General features: G+C 37.6%; 1 protein-coding gene across 1 annotated transcript in view; it reads right to left on the reverse strand.

Moving 5' to 3' along the window:
* Positions 1 to 17670, reverse strand: part of RGS12 (regulator of G protein signaling 12) — an 88168-nt gene extending 70498 nt beyond the window's left edge. The window contains exons 1-2 of the mRNA XM_085309628.1: positions 17519 to 17670; positions 9566 to 11520 (exon numbers count right to left, since the gene is read on the reverse strand). Of these exons, the coding sequence (XP_085165754.1) occupies positions 9566 to 11422 (1857 nt within the window). The 5' untranslated portion in view covers positions 11423 to 11520; positions 17519 to 17670. The remainder of the gene's footprint in view (positions 1 to 9565; positions 11521 to 17518) is intronic.
* Between the last annotated feature and the right edge of the window lie 3443 nt (positions 17671 to 21113).

Below are 21113 nucleotides of genomic sequence, written 5' to 3' on the forward strand. Positions count from 1 at the left end.
ACCCACAGTCAGTGCACAAACTACCAAATCATACTGAAGGTCTTTAGGGATGCTGCAATAAAGAGGTTGATACAAATATTGTACTGTCTTGAATATTACTTTCAAACCCTAGGGGCTCTGGGTTGTTTGGCTAAATTTTTTTCTCCCTGCCACCTTGCCTTGCTGTCCTCTATCTTCCCTAAGTGCCTATTCTCCTGATTACGGGTCCTGTTGAGCAGCCCCTCCACTACAGCAGAGCAAAGCAGGCAAGACTGCAGGCAGCGACTTCCCTTTCTCTCTCATCTCCATCAGCAAGCATCAAACTTTCCTCTTCCCCAAAACTGACAGTGCAGAATTACATTACATGTAAAGTGAAGGTCTAAAAGAGGACACATTTGAAAATGAGGTATGTTTGGTTAGGAATCTCATACTCTGAAAGTGAGGACAGAAAAGAACCTGGGAAGGAAATGGGAAAAGAGACTGCTGTGGTCCAATTTGCCACACTGTAATAGGAACAGAGGCAGTGAGTTCTGGGGAAAAAGTAGACACGCCGAGAAAGAGGGTTCCATATGCTATGGGACAAAAAAAATAATTCAGTAGCACCCTTCAAGCCATCCTGTATTACTGCCCTCATCATGGACTGAAGACACTTCAAAGTTGGGTTAGGTGCGGGAAGGTTAATGAGAAAAGGCCTAGCACCATTCAAATCTTACAGACTGCTCTTCCACAAGCTTCAGTGACACTACAACTCCTGCACTGATTTTCTCTTTGGCAGCAGTTTGACAAGAGATTCAAGTGGTATTACACAACATTACACGTCAATGGATTTGATCACTTCTAAGAACACCTCTTTAATAATTAGATGATAATGAAACATTTTATGACCCACAGTGGCATTTTAATTGCAGTTAAGCCCATAGCATTATTAAGAACCTGGCCAAATTTCACGTAAGATTCCTATACACTTTGCAAAGACACAGAAAAGAAGTTGTCCAGTCACACTAGATATCCAGGTAAATGAAATCTACTGTCTCCCATACAAAGGATACTAGGTACAGAACAATCTAAGCATCTGAATTTCAGTATTATCCTAATTCCTCTTCACAAAATTTAAGTGTTGATGGTAGTAATGCAGATGGAATAGTAAGACCATTTTCTCAATTGCTTCTTGCATGAGTTAGAAGCCTACTTCTATGGAGGAGAACACCTGAGTATACTAAGGGAGAACACAGAGAAATTATCAGAAGTACATACGCTGGCACTTAACAGCTGGCTCTAAATTCACCAGTACTACTTAGGAACACGAAGTCAGTATGGCTCAACATTCAGTTACAGTCAAAAGCGCAAATGAAGTAAGAATCATCACAAAAGGAACAGAAAAGAAAGAAAGAAATTAGCTTTATGAATCCATGGTCTACCCACACGTTTTCAAAACTGCCTGCAGTTCTGGTCAATCCATCTCAAAAATATTATAGTAGAACTAAGATCGGAAAAATAACTTGGAAAATAGCTTGGAAAATAACTGGCAGTTCAGGTTTAAAACAAAATCAAATGAGTAGGAGAAATTGATAGGGTATGAGATTAATCAATATTTCTCATGAAAAATATTAGCAGATAGGATATGGAATTATATGTAGAATACAATTATGTACTATTTGCTTGCAGCTCTGTTACATTACAGAATTTATTGTCATGAGACACCAAAAGAATAAGAGAGTTCAAGAAACAACAAATTCTGGAACACAGGCTCATTAAGGTTATTAAACACAATGATGCGGATGCAGTCTCCACACGAGGAAAGTCCCTAAAACCACATGTTGCTGAAAATTAGAAGAATATACCACCAAAAACACATGCTTCCCACCTCCCACATTTCTTCTAAGCAGCTGCTCCTGGTCATTGTCCAAAATCAACRTCAGTGCTGGACAGCTCATCAGATACAAATAGATGGTCCTATTAGCTGATTACAAATGAATGTTAGCTGTCAACATCATATGGCTATGAAAGAAGTAAATAATATATAAAAATGTATTACATGAGGCATTCACAACACATATAGGAAAATATATACCACAGTTACAGAAAACCCTTACTACGAAATCAGTTTTTTCTTTTTTTTTCTTTTCTTTTCTTTAGTTCTCTCATCACCAAAAAAGAATTTAAATTAGCACAGTTTCAGAAAAGAGCTACGAAAATTATCAGGAGAGTAAAAGTCTTACATTCTGGAAGACAGACTAAGCTCTTCAGTAAAACAAAATGAAAGCTGGAAGAGTATGATTTCTACATATCTACATATCTCCACAAACAAAAGGGGAAGCACTGAAGAAAAAGTTACAAACCAAAGGAAATATTAGAAGAAGAAATGAGTAGATAGCAGCCATGACTAAATTCAAATTCAAAAATAAATAAAAGTTTCTAACATCATATTAGTGAGGTCCTGAAAAAATTTTCTTGTAGCAGTGTGAGTTCAAATGATTTTTTTCCAAGGTGCAGCTACTAAGTGTACAAAATGTATGATATGATTACCTAAAAGAGATAGAACTCAATTTGATGATGTAGAATATCCTTCTCTAGTACTATCTTTGCAAATTTTATGATGCTTTAATGGCCTTTTTATTAATGGGACAAATTGTCAAGCCTTTCTCTTGAAGCTTCATGTCCCCATGTTTCTACTGAAATACTTCAGAAGTCCTTTAAAGATTCCAGGCTTATTTTTTGTTAATTGATCTATTTCTCCTCCAGGAAAAAAAAAAAAAAAAAAAAAAAAAGCAGGTATTTTAAAGAAGAAAAGGAGCTGTAAATCTCAACTGCAAGGAGATTGTGGTCTACAGCTGAAAACTCAGACAATAATCTCGTAGTTTCTTGTAACTGGAGCCATGCTCCCCCTGCCACTTACTGACAGATCGGCTGTGTCTTTAAGGCTGCTCTACTTTTCGTAGAAACTAAAAGCCATGAATCCTCAGGCCACATAACAAACAAGATTTTTGTAATATATATGACAGGATAGGTTTGCTTTGGGGGCTRTTTTTCTTTAAAGGTAGCATAGCATTTAGATAGCCCAGAAAGTAATCTTACAATCTCTACTATTAAAACCATGTTACATCACTTTCACAAGTCATTCTGTGCTAATTATTCTTCTCTACACCATTTCTTCACTGTTTCTCAAGATGCTGCCTTCTCCTCTGCCCTCCCAACTCAAAACTCAGAAATCCTTAGGTGCTTGCGTGTCCCTTTATTGTCATGATTTTAATTGGTTAACTGCAGTCCAAACCTACACTTCCTGAAGAAACATTACAAGTCAGGTGTAATGAAAAAATTGAAATCTCTAAGCAAGTAAACTTGAAATGAGATAATTTYTTAAAGTTAATATTGCTCTAAAGGCATATATTCTCCAGATTTTGTATCAGTTCTTTTTCAGAGTAAAGTATCTAGCATTACTCTAGCTTTTCATAGATTTTAAAAGATCCTAGAATTGCCCATTTTTAAAAATCATTATTTTAGATTACAGTACATACAAAAGAACTGTATGAAATTACTAAACTTTTATTAACATTTCATTTTCACTTAATAAAATATATAAGAGAATCTACTTGATATAAAAGCCTCTTTGAAGATTAATTCACATAAACAYCAAACTAGATCTGAGCATAGTGCTAGAGATTTCAGTTATGTTCTCTCTAAGCTATATACATACATCTCAAATCATACCAAATTCTGTAATTCTAAAGGTTACATTAAATTGTACTGTGTAGAATAGTGATCCAGCTGTCATTAATATGGCTTTATAAACTGGAACAACTTAAACTAGTGAGCAAACAGAATAGTACAGAAAAGGGAAAAGATACGTAATTATACAACAAAAAAACAAACATAGTAACTACACAGCTTTGCCAACATTGTCTTTGCACCTAAAAATCCTCACTTCAGCTGGTTCACCAATCAGTTTCCAACATTAAAAAATGAAATTCTTGTATTTGAAGCAAATGAAAATTTTTCACATAACACCTATTCCATTCTTAACTTGAATACAAGATTTTTTTTTGGTAATAYCTTAGAAACGAAGAACAACTCTGAACTAGTAATATATAAGTTTCTGACCAAAACGGTAAAAAAATTGCTAATCTAGAAAACATTATCAAACAAAGATGCCCACTGTATTGCTCACCTGTTTTCTCTGTTTTTTAAAGTTTTTACAATGTTTTCAATAGCTTAAGTCATGATCATAGAAGCATAGAATCATCTAGTCCAACCTCCCTGCTCAGCAGGGTCACCTAGAGCATGTTAGACAGGGTTGCATCCAGGCGGGCYKYGAAGATCTCCAGAGAAGGAGACTCCACCACCTCTCTGGGCAACCTGKTCCAGTGCTCCGTCACTCTCACAGGGAAGAAATTCCCCCTCACGGTCAGGCAGAACTTCCTGTGCTTCAATTTCTGCCCATTGCCTCTTGTCCTGTCACACGGGACAACTGAAAAGAGTTTGGCCCCGTCCCCTTGACACCCTCCCTTCAGGTACTTRCACACATTGATCAGATCCCCCCTCAGKCTTCTCTTCCCCAGGCTGAAGAGGCCCAGCTCTCGCAGCCGTTCCTCGTAGGGCAGGTGCTCCAGCCCTCTGATCATCYTTGTAGCCCTCCACTGGACTCTCTCCAGTAGCTCCATGTCTCTCTTGTACTGGGGAGCGCAGAACTGGACACAGTACTSGAGATGAGGCCTCCCCAGGGCTGAGTAGAGGGGCAGGATCACCAGCAGCTGACAAATTTTTCAGTTTTAAAAAATGGCCCCTTGGACAGTATTTTTCATAATAATACTGTCCAGAAGACCAAAGTCCTGAAGAAGCACAGGTGTGAGGATATTCACTTAAAATCTTCATAAGCTGAAGATATATAACTCAGAAAATGTGAGCCTCAGTGAATTTTCCCTTTTTTTCCTCTAAGAGCTAGAAATAGCATCTATTTACAAATTCACACTYTTTATGAGAAAAGTTTCTAAAAATCAGTAGTCAAAAATTGAAATAGGTTTATAAATTACTTTCAAATGGATATGACAAATCCATTAAAAACAGACCTATTATACAAATACAAGTTACGAAGCTCTGCTTGTAAAATGTGCTGTGATCTTAAATGTTTACTTGCTTCTACAACATTAAAACAGATTTTCTTCTTAGAAGAGAAGARRAGARRAGARRAGARRAGARRAGARRAGARRAGARRAGARRAGARRAGARRAGARRAGARRAGARRAGARRAGARRAGARRAGAAGTAAGAGGTCAATACCTAAGCTTCTGTTCTCAAGTAGAGAAAACTCAGAATTGAAACTGACTGTTATGAGGCTTTCCAGTGGAAAAAGGAGTGTTTTCCCAGTAAAACTTAATTTAAAACAGTAACAGTTAAACATATTTTTGGCCAGGTCCTAGCCTGAAAATAGAGATTGAGGGTTGAACAAAATCAAATGTATTAGATTAATTTAGTCCAGAGGGAGAGGAATGCTTCCCTGTTCAGCAATTCCTCAAATCCCTTGCCAGTCCTAATATCCCCTGATGTTTTCAGATTTCTTATACCGCTTTTCTTTTGCATAACCCAAAATTATCCAAACAGATGTGAGTAGGTAAAAGCCTGAAACTTGGTGGGATGCTGAAGAAAGCAGAAATAACAAGACAACGGCAAAGTAGGACAACACTGAAGGAGTAACAAACCTAGCTTGGGAGAACAAAAGAGCAGCAATTACTCCATTCTCACTGAAACCACAACCAGATCTTCCACACGCTAATCTCACAGACCTCCCTAGGCTGCACATCCCTGCCCAATATAAGCCTTATAGTAATTCAGAAGCTTATTACTACAAGAAATATTCCCTTGTCATTCTGAAATTCAAAGCCCYATAATACGATCCTTATTTTCAGTGAATCTCAATAACATCATCAGGACTCTCATGACTATTTTTAGACCAAGAATCTTTTAAGAGCCTACAAGAATCTAGGAGAGCCTCCAAAAAGGTCTCATAAGATTCTTAATCAGAAATCTGTTCATGTGAAACTTAAGACATACAGGGAACATGAAYGTCAGTGCAGGAAATAACAACTCTAGAGGTGCTTGTGACAGATACCACCTTACAAATTTCAGTCAGAAAAGGTAGAATAGAACCAAAATTTCTCTGATGAACTCACAATTCTCCTCTTCCAGATATAAGAAAGATTTCAGGTCTACAAAAAATACAATTGATAAAGTACATGAGAGCTCAATAACTTAAGGATGAAATCCTTACAATAACATATGAACGCAAAATAAAGAACCTCATGCTACTCAGTAATGTTTAATCAAATTAGGTGATTTTAACTTTCTTTTTAAGAATTTGTACTTATTTAGAACTTTAAAGTGTTTTTTACCACTGTAAAGTATATCAATATAGAAAAACTGAGGGGTTTTTTTTCCAATTTTTACAAAATTATCCACAATTCTAATTTGTCAACTGGAAAACTAATACATTAAAGAGAACATRAAGCTCAGAAAAATAGTTTACTTGCCTGTAACCTGAAGTCTGAAACTCCATACATTCCYACCCACAAGATACACTTCCCAGGTCCAGTTCTGAAACTGCAACTTCAAATAGCTATGATCACTGGGGCTCTCTCATAGCTACTCTTGTGTTCTGCACAGTTCATAAATGTTTTGCAGGTGTAGTTATAAAATCAGGAAAGAGTTTATGGGCCATTAGCATTCTATAGTGCAGCATACACTCCTGTACTAAATGTTGTGGTCACCACTATTTGGCTGCACAACTATTCTGCTAGATCAGAACTGCATCCAGTTATTTGAGACTTTTCCCCAGCATGTATTGAGATAGAATATAATGAAGGCTCCAAGGAGGACAACAAATAATGTGGATGTGCAAAGTTCACCTYGAAGAACTCTAGCTTTGGTAACCTCTTCTCCCTCTAGTGGTTTCTGCACATTCCCACTTGGAGGATATATTACCTTTCAGTACTAAAGCAAAAGACAAAAAAAAACTCAATTAAAAAGCAATTTAAGGACTGCTCTGCCAAATTAAGCATTAAACTGAGACACTAGGTTGTAAAAATATCAATGGAATCCCAGGTGGCCACTTTATACACTTCCATGACAGGAATATGTCTGAGTATGCTGTGTAAAATCAGTTCCTACCACTTAAAAAGGTCACAGTAAGCTGAGGATGTATAATTTTCTTGAACACAGCATCTAACCCCTCCAAATAATGTTTTGGAAAAGACAGTCTGAACTCTTTTCTGCACAAAAAACAAGAAAGAGTCTGAATTTCTGAATATCATTGTATTATAAAAGTGAATTAGTGCCCTAATACACAAGAAAATAGATTTTCCTTATTTCTGTGGTACCTACAGAAGTACAGAGGTATGCTCATCAATAACATAACATTCTGCAACTATTTCCTTTAACAATTTAAAATGAGAACATATTACTACTTCATCTTTATGAATTATTCTGGATGAAGATCAGTGCTTGCAACCCATCCTTGTAAATGATTTCAAGACTTTCATGAGCATTTTAAAAGTGGTTTTTTTTTTTTTTTTTTTTTTTTTTTTTTTTTTTTTTTTTTTTTTTGCAAACAAATGTGTCATTAATCTTAAAAGGGAAAAGTAGTTGAGGGAGTTTGAGTGAGAACATATATTCTGCTATATGCTGACTTGAGTGACACAGTAGGTGATAAGTGTTTACTGTTTACTCACATACAGCACATCTTTCATGTTAAAGTGCAAATTTTTCTAAGAAAATGTCATTAATGTACTCTTGACTTACAWGAAATAAATGTTTCGAGCATTTCAAAAATAATCTTCTTGAGTTTTAAATCTGAAAAAATCCAATCCATATTACAATCATATTTCAGACACAAACTTGCTGCACAGACCCTCTAGGTTTTTCCACAGCATCCCTTGGTAGCTGCTGCAGTAACTGCAGCTGAAGCTCTCTGGTCCCCAAAGAGCACTTGGGATCAGCATCCATAATGCGTCTGTACACGTGCTGCATTTACAGAAGCCTTCCCTTGGTCTGCCAGTATAGCAGTTGGCAAGCAGACCATGAGGTATGTAGTCATTGGGGCACAAATAGGATTGGATAGTAGGTGTTTGGGCATGGGACACAAATTAAACATTCTTGTGCAGATTATTTCTATTTCTGTTTTTTGAAAAGTGAGAATCACCTTATATTTAAGACCATTTGATATTCAGGTCATTACTTTGGGTTTGGACTGCTTGCTGTAGCAGTCAGGTTATATTAAAAATACATTAATGTATTACTAGTATATTATATACTAGCTTATTTGTCTTACTATTTTCAGCATAGAAGTGTAAAAAAATGTACATGACAGCTGTTGGCTTCACAGTGTAAGAAAAGCATTAAAAATGAATTTCTCTCTCCATGCCAAAACCAAAATGTTCTAAAATTCTGCATTCTACCCAAAAAAATCTAYATGCCTGAATGCCACAATGCAAAGATTTTACCTATAACAGTTTTGAACAACTAACAAATCTCTATTGTCAGCCCCTTTATATAGTCCACTGTATCTTTTTTAATCAGTGAGCAGTAGCTAGGTATTTTTAATCAGGTGATTAAAAAAATATTTTTTCAAAAACACATTAGGATAGCATGATGGTAACTTGAATCAATTACAAAAGCAATACTTCTTGATTAAAGAACAGGTCTTCTTGAAGTCTAATTTGGAGAATAAGATTCTGTCTTTCCCTGGAGTCAAGAAATGTTTTAAATATAACACTTTGCCATTAACTCTCTTAACATAAGATCAATGACTTCACCCAGAATCCCAGCTACCAACACTGGATTCCCATGAGATTAGTCCTTCAACAAGAAAAAGCGTACATAGCAAAGGGAATAGTGTCTAATTATGTTGGACACCTATTGCATGCATATTTTTTTTCAAATTTTCTTGCTTTATAGAAACCTGACAGTAGACAAAAGAAGCCTACAGACAGCACTCAAACAAAGCAACAAATTGGAATTAAACTTGAAACGCAGCTTACTGGTAATACACTAGATTTCTGACCTAATAGTGGACACTAATAATCATCAATAATGACTATCCTTTGATGTAGTTTTAGTACCAATTTTATTGAGAGATTTGCTGGAGTGAATATTTATGATCATAAAATTATTTTATTTCTGAAAAAAAAATAAATAATAAATAATAAAAAAWAATAATAAATAAAACAGAKCCAGTCTGTTTCCATTCTTTTGTTACTGGAGGTCAAAAGGAATTGAAGTTGAATGTCATGTCTCCTTTTATTGCAAAGTCACTACAACATTTGGAAACAATGGAGAGGCAAGAAGAAATATGAGAAAGCTCTAACAGACAACACTTCCAGCAAAAGTACAATTCCAGAGCTGCACTCAATTAAACAGGAATATAGAAAACCCCTACAAAGCAGAAAGAGTCACATTATTTTCACCCAAAATTTGTAAATAATAGTTTACATGTTCAAATTTTATCACACATATAATGGGGTTAAAAAYATCAGGGGCTATTTGTTGGAGAGGGGGGTTGTTTGCTTGTTTTTAAACAACCAGCATCAACATATTCTTACCTTTTTATCTTCTTTAGACTTCCTAATAATGTGCTGAGGGCCAAACTTGTTTTGCATGCAAAACATCTTCTTAGACCATTCATGTTTATGAGATTTTAACTGGGGCTGGCCAAAAGCGCCATCAACTCTGTATCTGTCAGCCGGAATCTTACTCATTGGAGGGGGGAGAGTTCCACAGTTAACACTTGACCAGCCATCCGTAGAATCCGTGTAAGACTCCTGGTCGCTAGCATTGCCGTGTTGCCATTCTTGCAATACATGCACAGGCAACCATCTTTGATTGCCTATGCCTGCAGCACTTTTCTTAGATGGGGGTACTGAATTTCGGGTAGAAACCAGTGGAACTTCAATACGAGCAGAAGGACTTAGATGTTTGCTTAAATTTTGGGATTTATCATTCTGAATCATTTCTAAAGGAATATTTCCTTCTTGTTCATGGCAGAAGCCATTCCAATGGGAAGTAGATTGATTTTGTCCCCTTCCTCCTGGATTTTCCCACATACTGTTAGGAATATGTTTACTTGGATTGCTTCCTAAATCAACCACTAAAACTCTATTATTCTTTTCCTCTTGATTAAAATTTCCAATTCCACTGTCACTGTTACTGCTTGTACTGTTATTCTGATGAGCATCTGCATCACCATCAAGAAAAGCCCTTGCACGCATTCCCTCAATCAGTTCCCCCATGTCCCTATAAAGGACAGAAATAAATTGAAGAACAGGTAGAGATGACGTTGGAAATTCTAGACAGCCATTTGTGTCTGGATCTGCCGTACATTCCAATCCAAAACGCCTTGCTATGCCCTGGTGAATTTTATGATGAAATAATTCAGGATCCACCATAAACACGTGGCAAGATGTCCTCAGAACTCCTTCATCTTCCTGAGCCAAGCTTGCATCATCACTTGTCTGCATCGTAACCAGTCCAAAGAATCTTCGGTCATCTGGGCAAACAGCACTGAATGCCAGCTTCTCTGCAGGATATTCTGCTAGTACACCTGATTTGTCACYACAGAGCTGAATACAATCATGCATAATCTTCATCACCACTAACGAATGGATTTTTTGTTCTGCTCGCAGCCGTCTCATGCATCCACGAATAGCCTGCAAACTCTCATTTTCCAAATTTGAGGTTGTTGAAGGAAGCTCAATTGAGCCTAGGTAACCTACAATCATAGCAACATTTAAAATACTTGCGTCTAATCCAAAGTCTTCAGTGCTCTCCAATCCAATTCTAAAAACTGAATCATCATTCARGACTTTGGATATTTCTTCCTTGGACAGTAGGTTTGGGTTGTTTATACTTTCATTTCCAGTTTCAAATTTAATAGCAGCAGAATCTGAAAACGATCTTTGTTTTGGTGTCAAAGTCTCTGAGTTTCCAGCACAAAGAGTAGGATTCTCAAAGATCATGTTGAAAATGCCACCAGACTGCATTTCTTCAACAACTTTCTCTGCTCTATTTATACCTAGAGCTTTGGAGTCAGGTTTGGGTTTCAGCCAGCCCTTTCCATCATAAAAACCAACTTCTTCATCACTAGAACACGAATCTATATGACTAATCCCTTCAGCAATGACCATGTGCAGCACTCCAGAACATTTTCCTATAAGTTTGACTACATCTTCATGAGAGGCTTTCTTCACATTAATTTCATTAACTGCAAATATTTGATCTCCTGCTTTAAGTCCAACATAATCTGCAGGGCTTCCTTTCATAACACAACTAAGAATACATGGAGCTTGTCCAGAAAGGGTAAACCCATAGCCAGCTCTTCCTCTTGCAACTTCCACACTTCTTATCCGAGGAGGAGCATGCATGTTGAGTCGACGTTTGACTGTCTCCCCTGGTCTATACATTTTGGGTTTTTCTCCCAGAGCAGGAAAGCTTTCAATTAGTCCAGCTTTTTGTCATGTTTCACACTCTATAAGTTATGACTCTTTCAATTGATGAAGCTCTAAGGAAAGAAAAAAAAAGACATTTGAATTTTCAAACATATTTCAGCTTTTTGGTTCCTTTTACTGTTCAGAAAAACAGAACTCCATCAAAAACTATTACTAGAGAAATAACACAGCACTCAAAATAATTTGAAAAGGGCAGGTATCTCAGCCTTCATTTTACTTATAAAAAGGCAACAGTGAAGGCAAATAAAGCGTCTGTCCAAAATGACAAAGCTAAGGACAGAATCTGTCTTTTTATATACAGTTCAGTATTTTCATACTGCATCATGTTGCTTCTTTTCCAAGAAAGAAAACTCCATCATTTTACCTACACTTCATTAGAGTTCTGGTTTACACCACCATTGTGATACCAACACATTCTGCAGCACAGTGAAAATCCGGGATGAGGTTCATCTATCCTTTCCCAGGCACCTTAAAGTCAGAGATTAAATTGATCTGGTCAGCTATGACCTACTCCCCCTTTCTACTCAATGTATAGACACACGTACCAAAGATATCTATCTAAAATAAATTAGATAAATTACCTGTAGATTTGCCTGTTTCTCTCCACTGACTGTGAAAGCAGCTTAAGATAAGTAACTTGGACTTCAATTTTCACATGTGTATTTTTTTTAATATCTGCAACACCATCAAATGCACACTCAAATGATGTATTAGACAAAGAGAAAAAAAATCATGTTTATTGTTACAATAATGATAAATTTACTCAAAAAAAAACAGAAAAAACACTATAAAAATTGCATTTCAGTCAGTCATTCCAACACCCATGTGTTTTAGATAAAAACTTAAAAAAGAACTCCACAGGCTGCCAGTATTAATCCAGTCAGCAGTAGAAGCATGACTTTATGAGTGAGATGATGTAGCTTTATAAAAAGAGATAGAAATATTAGATTTCATTAAATTTTGGTGTTGATGCTGAAGTCTGGTTGTCTTGTCCAAATGGACTCAGGTAAATTCTACTATTTTAGATAGATTTCCTTCACTAAGCAGATTAAAATGCTTAAAAATGATTTCACGCTAATAACAGAAATGGCATCCTACTCAATTTTTGAAATTATCCACTTGCTGCATGATACGAACTCTTGCTTCTAGAGATCTGGAGGATGAGCAACTAAATTAACTGGATGACTATAGCTACATAAGTGAGAATTAATTTGAAAATAACTATTTCTCAGCTAGATCATAGACTGCACATAACTTGATCACCTTGTAACATACTTAAACTATAATGTACTTGAAAATGTTTCATATAGGTAGACAGATACAAATATATACATTCAGCTCACACAGATGGACACTTTTGCTTACTGTATCTATAAAGTTAACATTAGTGATCTCTGATCCACTACTTGCTAGGAAGAAATTACCAAGAAGTCCTTGTAACATTGCTCTCAGGTCCTGAATTAAAAACAAAACAAAACAAAAAAAGTCTGCCTTAAAGACATGCACAGAGATGCAATCCACACTACCTTGTTTGCATTATTTTCTGCCCAGGAAAGAACAGAAGGTAAGGACCAGTCCTTCAGATGTTCCACAGAAAAATAAATAAATATGTACATACATATATATATACACATACACACACATATATATTTTATATATATAATACACACACACACGTATATATATATAATATGTATTTATATTATACGTGTATATATAAAATTTAGTATCTAAGACTTAACTGCACAAGATGTTCAGTTGGTTTTGTTTGGGGGTTTTAGATTTTTTTTTTTTTTTAAGAGTCTCCAGGGAGCAGCTATGACCATCCAATACAGAAGAGTTTCTGCAAATTGTCTTAATATAGTAATTAATTAGCTTCCATAACAATAGTTCCTCTATAATTTCAGAAAATAAGTTAGCTTTGGAAAGTAATGAAGCTTCACGCTTAACCTTTGGATGGAGATAAGAAATGCTTCCTAAACATTATTCAAACTCACATGCTGCTATAAAAGACCCAAGTCAACTTGCATCCAATCTTGTAYCTTAAATACATTCACCTTTTCCCCGCAAGGCTACTTATAAACTAAGAGATCACTGTGCATTCCGCTATCTATAATTAGGTCTGGTACTTTCTAGGAGTAATAATTAAATATTAATAAATCTTTTCAAGATAAATTTCTTCAACCAAAAAAACAACAAATGCCCAACAGTAAATGAAAGTCCGATATTTGAGAGCAWGAATAAATACATACTTTAATTTGTCTTTCAGGGAATATTTCTATTCTTGCATGTATTGAAAATACCTTAATATGTCCATTGGGTATATTCCAACACTGCACTGCTAAACTAGTCAACTGTACTGCACGGTAATTTCTGGCACCTAAAAGCATGCTACTAGCTTGCAAGAGAAAGAAACAATTAGAAGAGTATTATACAATAATCTGATCAAAAAATAGAGTGAAAAACAGTACTTGCAAAAGTTTAAGATTCAGTATTGTAATGTTGAAGGGGCTGATAAGAAAAAATAGATTTTCTAATTATCTTTCTAATCTATAAAAAATAGGAGCTACTGCAAAAAACTGTAATGAAAATGTAGTTAGACTGTTCTTGGAAAAAAAGCAAATCTCAGTRCTCTCCCACCTCATGATTCTGCATTTTCTATGAGAGGATTCCATTTAACTCCATTCACAAGCCTTCCTAAACTGCTACCACTGCCCCTTACATTAAGTATTTATTCCAGATGATAAGCACTGATAAGGAAACATCATTCCTATATGTATGACCATATGTTAAAAAAGAAGGAAAGAAAGAACAGGAAAGAAAGAACAGGAAAGAAAGAACAGGAAAGAAAGAAAAGGAAAGAAAGAAAGCAGACTGCTTATACCGTATTATTTTTCTCTAATAATGAAGTTCCAGAGGTGTGAAGATTTCTATCAGACAGCTATTCATTTATTTGCTTAATTTTGTGTGTGAAAAGTTAGGAAGTACTTCAACACTAAAGAGACTTTTGCTATTAAAATATATATATTATATATATATTCTTACACAYATATATATATAAATTATATATATATATAAATGAGAAAAAAGAAAACTGTACTACATCATAGAAAAAGCCATCACTTCCTAAGCTCAGCAGCCTGATATGACTGTGCATTATTTTTACCTATTCCATCCATGAGAAGTAACAGCTGAATTTATCTAGGAAACTTCAGGACAAAGAACAAATGCAGCTCTTCTGCAAGAACTCTAAGCATTCATACATGTTTTACTATAATGGTATCACAGACTACCTGAAAAATTAGAAAAACAGTGTTTCTCATGTCCAGAGAGATTCCAAGAGAGATTAGCTGAGTTACAAACTGTTAACAAAGTAAATGTAAAAATGTACACCTTATAGCTTGATTTTAAAACTAAATTACCTAATTATGTAAGTTTTATTCTTATTTCTTTGAAGATTCCAAATTGTAGCTATAGAAAGATGTAACAGAAAAATAAGTACAAATTTCCAGTTTAAAAATAATTATATATCCAAATGATGTTTACTGTAATAAATTACAAATTATGTAGTATAAATAACAAAATATAGACATTCTAGCTGCAGTGATAGAAACCTTTGAATGGTGGAATGTTTTTATTAAAAATATGAAATTGTTAATGAACACTATACCCTGAAAAATGTCCTGAATAACCAAAGATAAAGTGATTTTAGCTGTTGATTTTCAGTAAAATTAAATGCTGAATCTTATAGAATCTACCAATAATATACTACKGTAATTAGTTTTAATAATTCCAACATTGAATTTTAGTAATTTAATAGCGTAACTACATTCGAACATACATAGTATGTCAGAAAATGGTTGCACCCTGATACCAGACATGGCCAGGCTTACTTTGGTTTCCTGTATCACTAAGTATGAAAAAATAAGTCTCAAAGAGAAAAAGACTACAATACCAAAAAACATGCATCTCATAAGTATTTGTCAAGAGGATATACGCTTTTCTAAAGGAGGAAACCAGCCTGTAACAGCAGAATAGTTAGTAATACATAGTAACTAAACCTTACACAAATTGTATTATTTAGTGACGTTTCAATATACTTGTTAAAACACTGAAAATGTTTTTTCAGAAATATGATTTGAGAAAGGTTTAGCAAAATTGCACGAATACAGCTTAGTAACAWAATACAGAACAAATACAGTTTAATAATATACTTCACATTTCAGACAGAAACACCATTCAACACAATTAAAAGAGTTGTTCAAGTACGTGAAACAGCACAGTTTGCCCCACACATCAGCTTTGTCATACAGCAGCAAAATGAAGTGAAATCAGAGTTTTCTGCCAGCATACATTTTGGTCTATTGTTTTAATCTTTTTTTTTTTTTTTTTGAGGTATAACGCACCACACATACCAGTTACAGCTGAGCTGTACTTTCTCCCAGAAGCACTGCATTCCTTTATGTTGTTTTAAAAAAAAAAAAAAAAATCCATGCTTGTTTTTCATATCACTTTTCAAATCCTTTACTACAGAGAAAATATTACTTGCTTGTGTACCTTCAGGGGAGAGAGGTAGCTTGTTTCCTGCGTCTGCTCTTGTTAACTCATAGCAACAAAAAGAGCAAACAGAAACAGGAGATGTATTCATAAGTTAGACTATAGCCTAACAGTTACAGAGGGCAGCAAAGGAGCATGTGAAAGTTAAAACTACAGTACTGGCCACCAGTCCATTTTGAAAAGCCTTTGGAAATAAGCTGATACTTGGCACTACAGTATCCATGCTAATGTGCTTTTTTTTTTTTTTTTTTTGAAAAGTAGAGAAACAGTTGGTTTCATTTTGTTTTTCAATAGGGAGACGCTAAGAGGATAGCCTGTGGGAAGGAAGCACACAGAGGGGAGAGATTGTCTCATTACCCTTGGTCATACACATCTTTATATTAAGTATTGCAAAAGAGCCTTCAATGTAGGAGACACTCTAATGCAGAACTGCCACTACTTCCACAACTGATGTGACCACAAAGCTCAAATGAAGTTAAAAGATCTAGTTTCTGTTCTCTATTAAATTGTGGTACACGTTTATAGGCAAGATGTACAAGAAGAATAATAGTGTGAACTGTGGAAGACATTACCTATTGTTTAAGAACATGGGTGGGTCAACATTTTGATAAAARTGTTTATCGACATCTCACATTTGGCACCATTTTTCTGTATAAGCGGGAACTGCTTGGCTAGCAAATAATTAGGTGTACCTAGYGTGATGAGAACTACTCACTTTAATTAGTAACAGTAGACTAAAAAACATGTTAATAGAAACCTCTGCTCAAGCTGAAGGTAAAGGACAAAAATGTAAAAACCACAGAACGCTTGCTGTTTTGTTTGACAACGGTCACCCGACTAAGGACAAAGTTTTCTATAGCTGCTGTGCCAACAGGCGTGTATTCATCATTCAGGTTACTTAAAATAATTAAAAGTTCCTCCTGACAACAAGTGAGCTACACGAAGAGATTTCGTTGGCAGTCRGGCTGTTTGTTTTCTTCTTCTTTCCTTCCAAACACGCTCCAGAGCGGCTGGGACGCCTCTCGAAGGCGGCACTTCAGAGGGGAGCAGCGATGCGGGAGCTCCGCTCGGGCACTGGGAAGCGCTTGCGACGGTGCGGGATGGCGGCGCGGCGGCGGGACACGCCGCACACAAAAGCCGCGCAAGGCCGGGTGCCGCCCTCGGCGGGGACGCGGCGGCGGCATCGGTCCGCGCGCGGGGACGCGGCGGCGGCGCTGCTGCTGCTGCTCGTTAACCGCCCCCCGCCGGCGCCGCTTCCCAGGAGGGTGGAGCCGCGGGGAGGCACCTGAGCCAGCGGGGGCGGTTTGAAAAATCCAGCGGCAAAACAAACCGGGAGGCCAACGGGCGCCCGCCGCCGCCGCCGCCCTCCCTCACCGCCGGGCTCCCCTCCATCCCCACCCCCACCCCGAGCGGGGTCCCGGGCCGGCCGCGAGGGGGAGGGGAGAGCCTGCAGGCAGGGGTGGCGGCTCCCCCCGCCCTCGCAGACCCACTCACCTCCGTCCCCCAGGACTCCGGCTGCTCTGCCGAGGCACCAGCTCCCCCGGTCACCGAGGAGACGGGCGCCGGGCTCCRCCGCGCAGCGCCTCGGCCACTGGCTGCGAGGGGCTGTCAGTCACCGCACTCACCCGGCAGGGGTGGCCGCCGGCTTCCCGGACAGAGAAAGCAGAGAGACAATGCGGAGCGCCACGGAACTACAGCTCCCGGCGTGCCTCGCGAGCGGCCGGCTCCCCGCGCCGCGGGCAGCGGGCCGCGCGGGGCATGCTGGGCCTCGTAGTTCCTTACCCTCCGCCCCGCGCTCCAGCGGCCTCGGAAGGGCGCTGTGGGCAGGAGGCGGGAGCACGCGCAGGCGCGGGCTGGCGGCGCCCGTTCGAACGGGCGATCGTTGGGGTGCGCGGGCGCGAGGCGGGACGTGGGGGAGCGCAGCGGCCCCCCCCACCCCGCGGAGGCGGAGGCGCGGAGCGAAACGCTCGCGAGTAGCACGGCGAGGGCAGCCTGATCCGCCCCCCTCGGAGTCGGGAGGGCAGTTGGGAGCCGGTTCTGGCCCGAGTACGTAAACTGCGCTGCCGAGATAGCTGGCAGGGGAGCGACTCTGCGATGGCGCTGAGGAGAGCCGTAGCTTGGTCAGGGGGGTGTTGAGAGGAGCATCGAGCAGGTATGTCATTCCTTACAGCCCAGAAGGAAAGCGAGCCTACAGGGTGATAGGCAAAGGTAAAAGTGGGTGTGAGCGTTAAGTTCAACCGTTAAACCGCCACATGAGGACGAAGAGGTAGGTGAGGCATTTCTRCAGTAATCGGCAATCCAAAGGGCAAGAATATGTGTAAAGGGGAAGTTTTTGCCACCCTGCTGGACCCGGTTAAGCGAAGAACTAACMGAGTAGGTTTGACTTTCTTAGAAAACGTGAAAAAGTCTTGTGATCTGTTTATACTTTACAAAAGTTTGTGATCTCTGTGAGCAAGGACTGGTAGAAAGCCTTTGCGCACAGGAGATTCCTTCATTTCAATGTTATTTTTCTTCTGTGCACCAAAAACCTGAAAAGGGAACTGAGCCAACTAGTGACAGGCTGAAGGAGAATGCCTGCCCTTTAAATTTCTTTCAGTGCTGTGCATCCTCCAGAGAAAGACATAGCTACCACAACTCACTACTGCTGACATGTCCATAAGAAAACTTTTAAAAATTTTAAATAGTGACTTGATTGTTTAACTTGGAAAMATTGTTTCTTAATATCTCTTTTGCTTTCTAAGGTGTTTACAGTAACCAGAGAGTTCAAGAAAAACAACAACACAAAAAAAAGTTGAAAAAAAATAAAGGACTGCTTTACCACTCCCTCTTCCACCTTCTCATTCTGCTGTTATTTTCTTTGTCAGTCAGTTCCAAGCAGATTTCTACCAACATGAAACTTTTCAGATCAAATTAGATCCCAGTGTTGTTATCCTTTTGACTAGGTTTTATGGGATAGTTTCCAGAGGGGAAAACAACCTGATAAAATAAACATTATTTCATTTTCTCATCCGTGCAGAAGACATCTTGGTAAATGAGTGTAAAATGACAAGATGATAGACCTGCTAACTTGTCCAAACGTGCTGTGCATGTTCCCATACAGATAATTCAGGGGAGACTAATAAAAGGTAATTTAGGGGAAAGTCTCCTTTAGGAGAGAATAAAATTTCAAAACATAGAAAAAGAAATTGATTGATTTTTAACCTCATAAATGATAGCTTCTTTCAGGTATGGTATAGTAATTATTTTTAAAATATTCTTTAGAGATCTCATTTTGCCCAGACAAGCTACATTTGCGTATCCTTTGGCTGAGGAGATTTCACAGGGTCAAGAATGGCCTTCTGCAACGAAGACCTGATTTTTTTTTTTCCTTAATGGGCAGATTATCTCCAGCTTCCATATGAGGTTGCTAAGGTTGTCTTTTGCCCCTATCAGTCTTCCATGCTGCCTTAACAGATCAAATGTTGACTTACACTAACCTGTTCACCTACAGAAGGGAAGATAGGTTAGCCACACCTTTCAGTTTGAAGTAGTAAACAATTGTAACAGATGAAAATCTCTCTTTGACAATGACAGTTAGAGTAAACATAGGAATTGTAACTATCCACAGAGTTGTACAGAGGTATCTGCAAGTGGCCTGGTTGGGCCTATATGAAACTAATACAAAGAATTAGATGTTGGGTTGTTTGTTTCAARGAAAGAGATACTAGGAAGTGGTGTYATCTTTCACTAACTACAAAACAATTATTCCATGGAAGTGTAAAATTACTTCTTCTTCCATGGAAGAACTGAACCTGGATAGCCAACAGACCTTACAGGACTTTTATAATAGCACAAAAGCATTTAATTAGTTTGACTTCACAGAATTCTCCACAGGAGAGCAGAATTTCCTATGTTTGTGAGTATTGCTCAACAAAGAAGACATGAACACCCAGACTTACCTGGAAACAGRTGTGTTCACACAGTATACTTGCATTCAGAAGCATCTAAGGCATCATGAATCCTGAGTTTGAAAATCATAAATTGTCAGAATCTGGAACAAGTTAGTTAATGCCCCCTTAGCATTAAGCTAAGTAGCTTAATGCTGGGTATACAGACATGTCTCTCTACCAGAGTGTCACACAACTGTCAGGTTTGATCTGGAGAGATTTACAATGCATGCTTTAATGAAGAATGCTTATTGCTTTCACCCATATGAGGATTCAACAGGTAAAACTTAGTCCTGATACATAGTCTATGGTTTTAGCTACCATGGCTTAATTAAACTAATGAAAGTCTTAGTTGCTCCAAGGGGTTTTATTTTAGACATGCAGAAATATCCTCGCATAAATGTCAATTTCTTCATTTACTGTTTATAGCATGTTCAAAAAAATTATACAAATGGCAGCATTAAATGCTTCTTCCACTTATTCATTACATTTTTCCTACCTTAATTTTGTTCCTAAAGTCAGGGAAGATTATATTTCATATATGTTATAATTAGCTTTGTGTTGGCCAGTTAATAAGTAGTTGGGAGCAAAATCCYCATTAAAGAATTTATTTCCTAAATTTCAAAAGCTATTCCTTCARTTAACCATCAGAGTCCAATCTAGTAACATTTTCCACAGTGAGGTCTGCAAGATGAACACAGAACCATCAATATCTACACTGTTTTGCTAGTTAATCCAATCTTTAAAATKTTTCCTTTCTGTTGAGTATCATCTCCCCCTTCTAGTGCCAGTGGGAAGATGAATGAAATATTTCTAAGTAAATGTACTTTGGATGATGGTGTTTCCTGCCCTAGCATATAAAAATTCTTTAGAGCTGGGAAGTAGTAGAACTAAATAGGGAAACTGATCTTGTTAAATGTAGACTGGCCAATAGAGGATGTAACTTTTCAAATCCTATTTAGCTATAACAGGATTGATCTGTATATCTTTTGCATCTACTTGGCTTTGTAATTGCATCTTTACCTCATATGTTACAAAAAAATTATTTTCAGGATATTTAACTATTTTTCTGTTCAAAAAATAATATAATGTTCAACTGTGCACAGAAAGCAAGGATTGCACACTAGTTAAAATAAAGGTTCTTTTGATGAAAGATTTGTGTG

Source organism: Rhea americana, unplaced genomic scaffold (assembly GCF_003343005.1).
Source record: "Rhea americana isolate MKP2758 unplaced genomic scaffold, rheAme1 scaffold_30, whole genome shotgun sequence".
In the NCBI taxonomy this organism is placed as follows: domain Eukaryota; kingdom Metazoa; phylum Chordata; class Aves; order Rheiformes; family Rheidae; genus Rhea; species Rhea americana.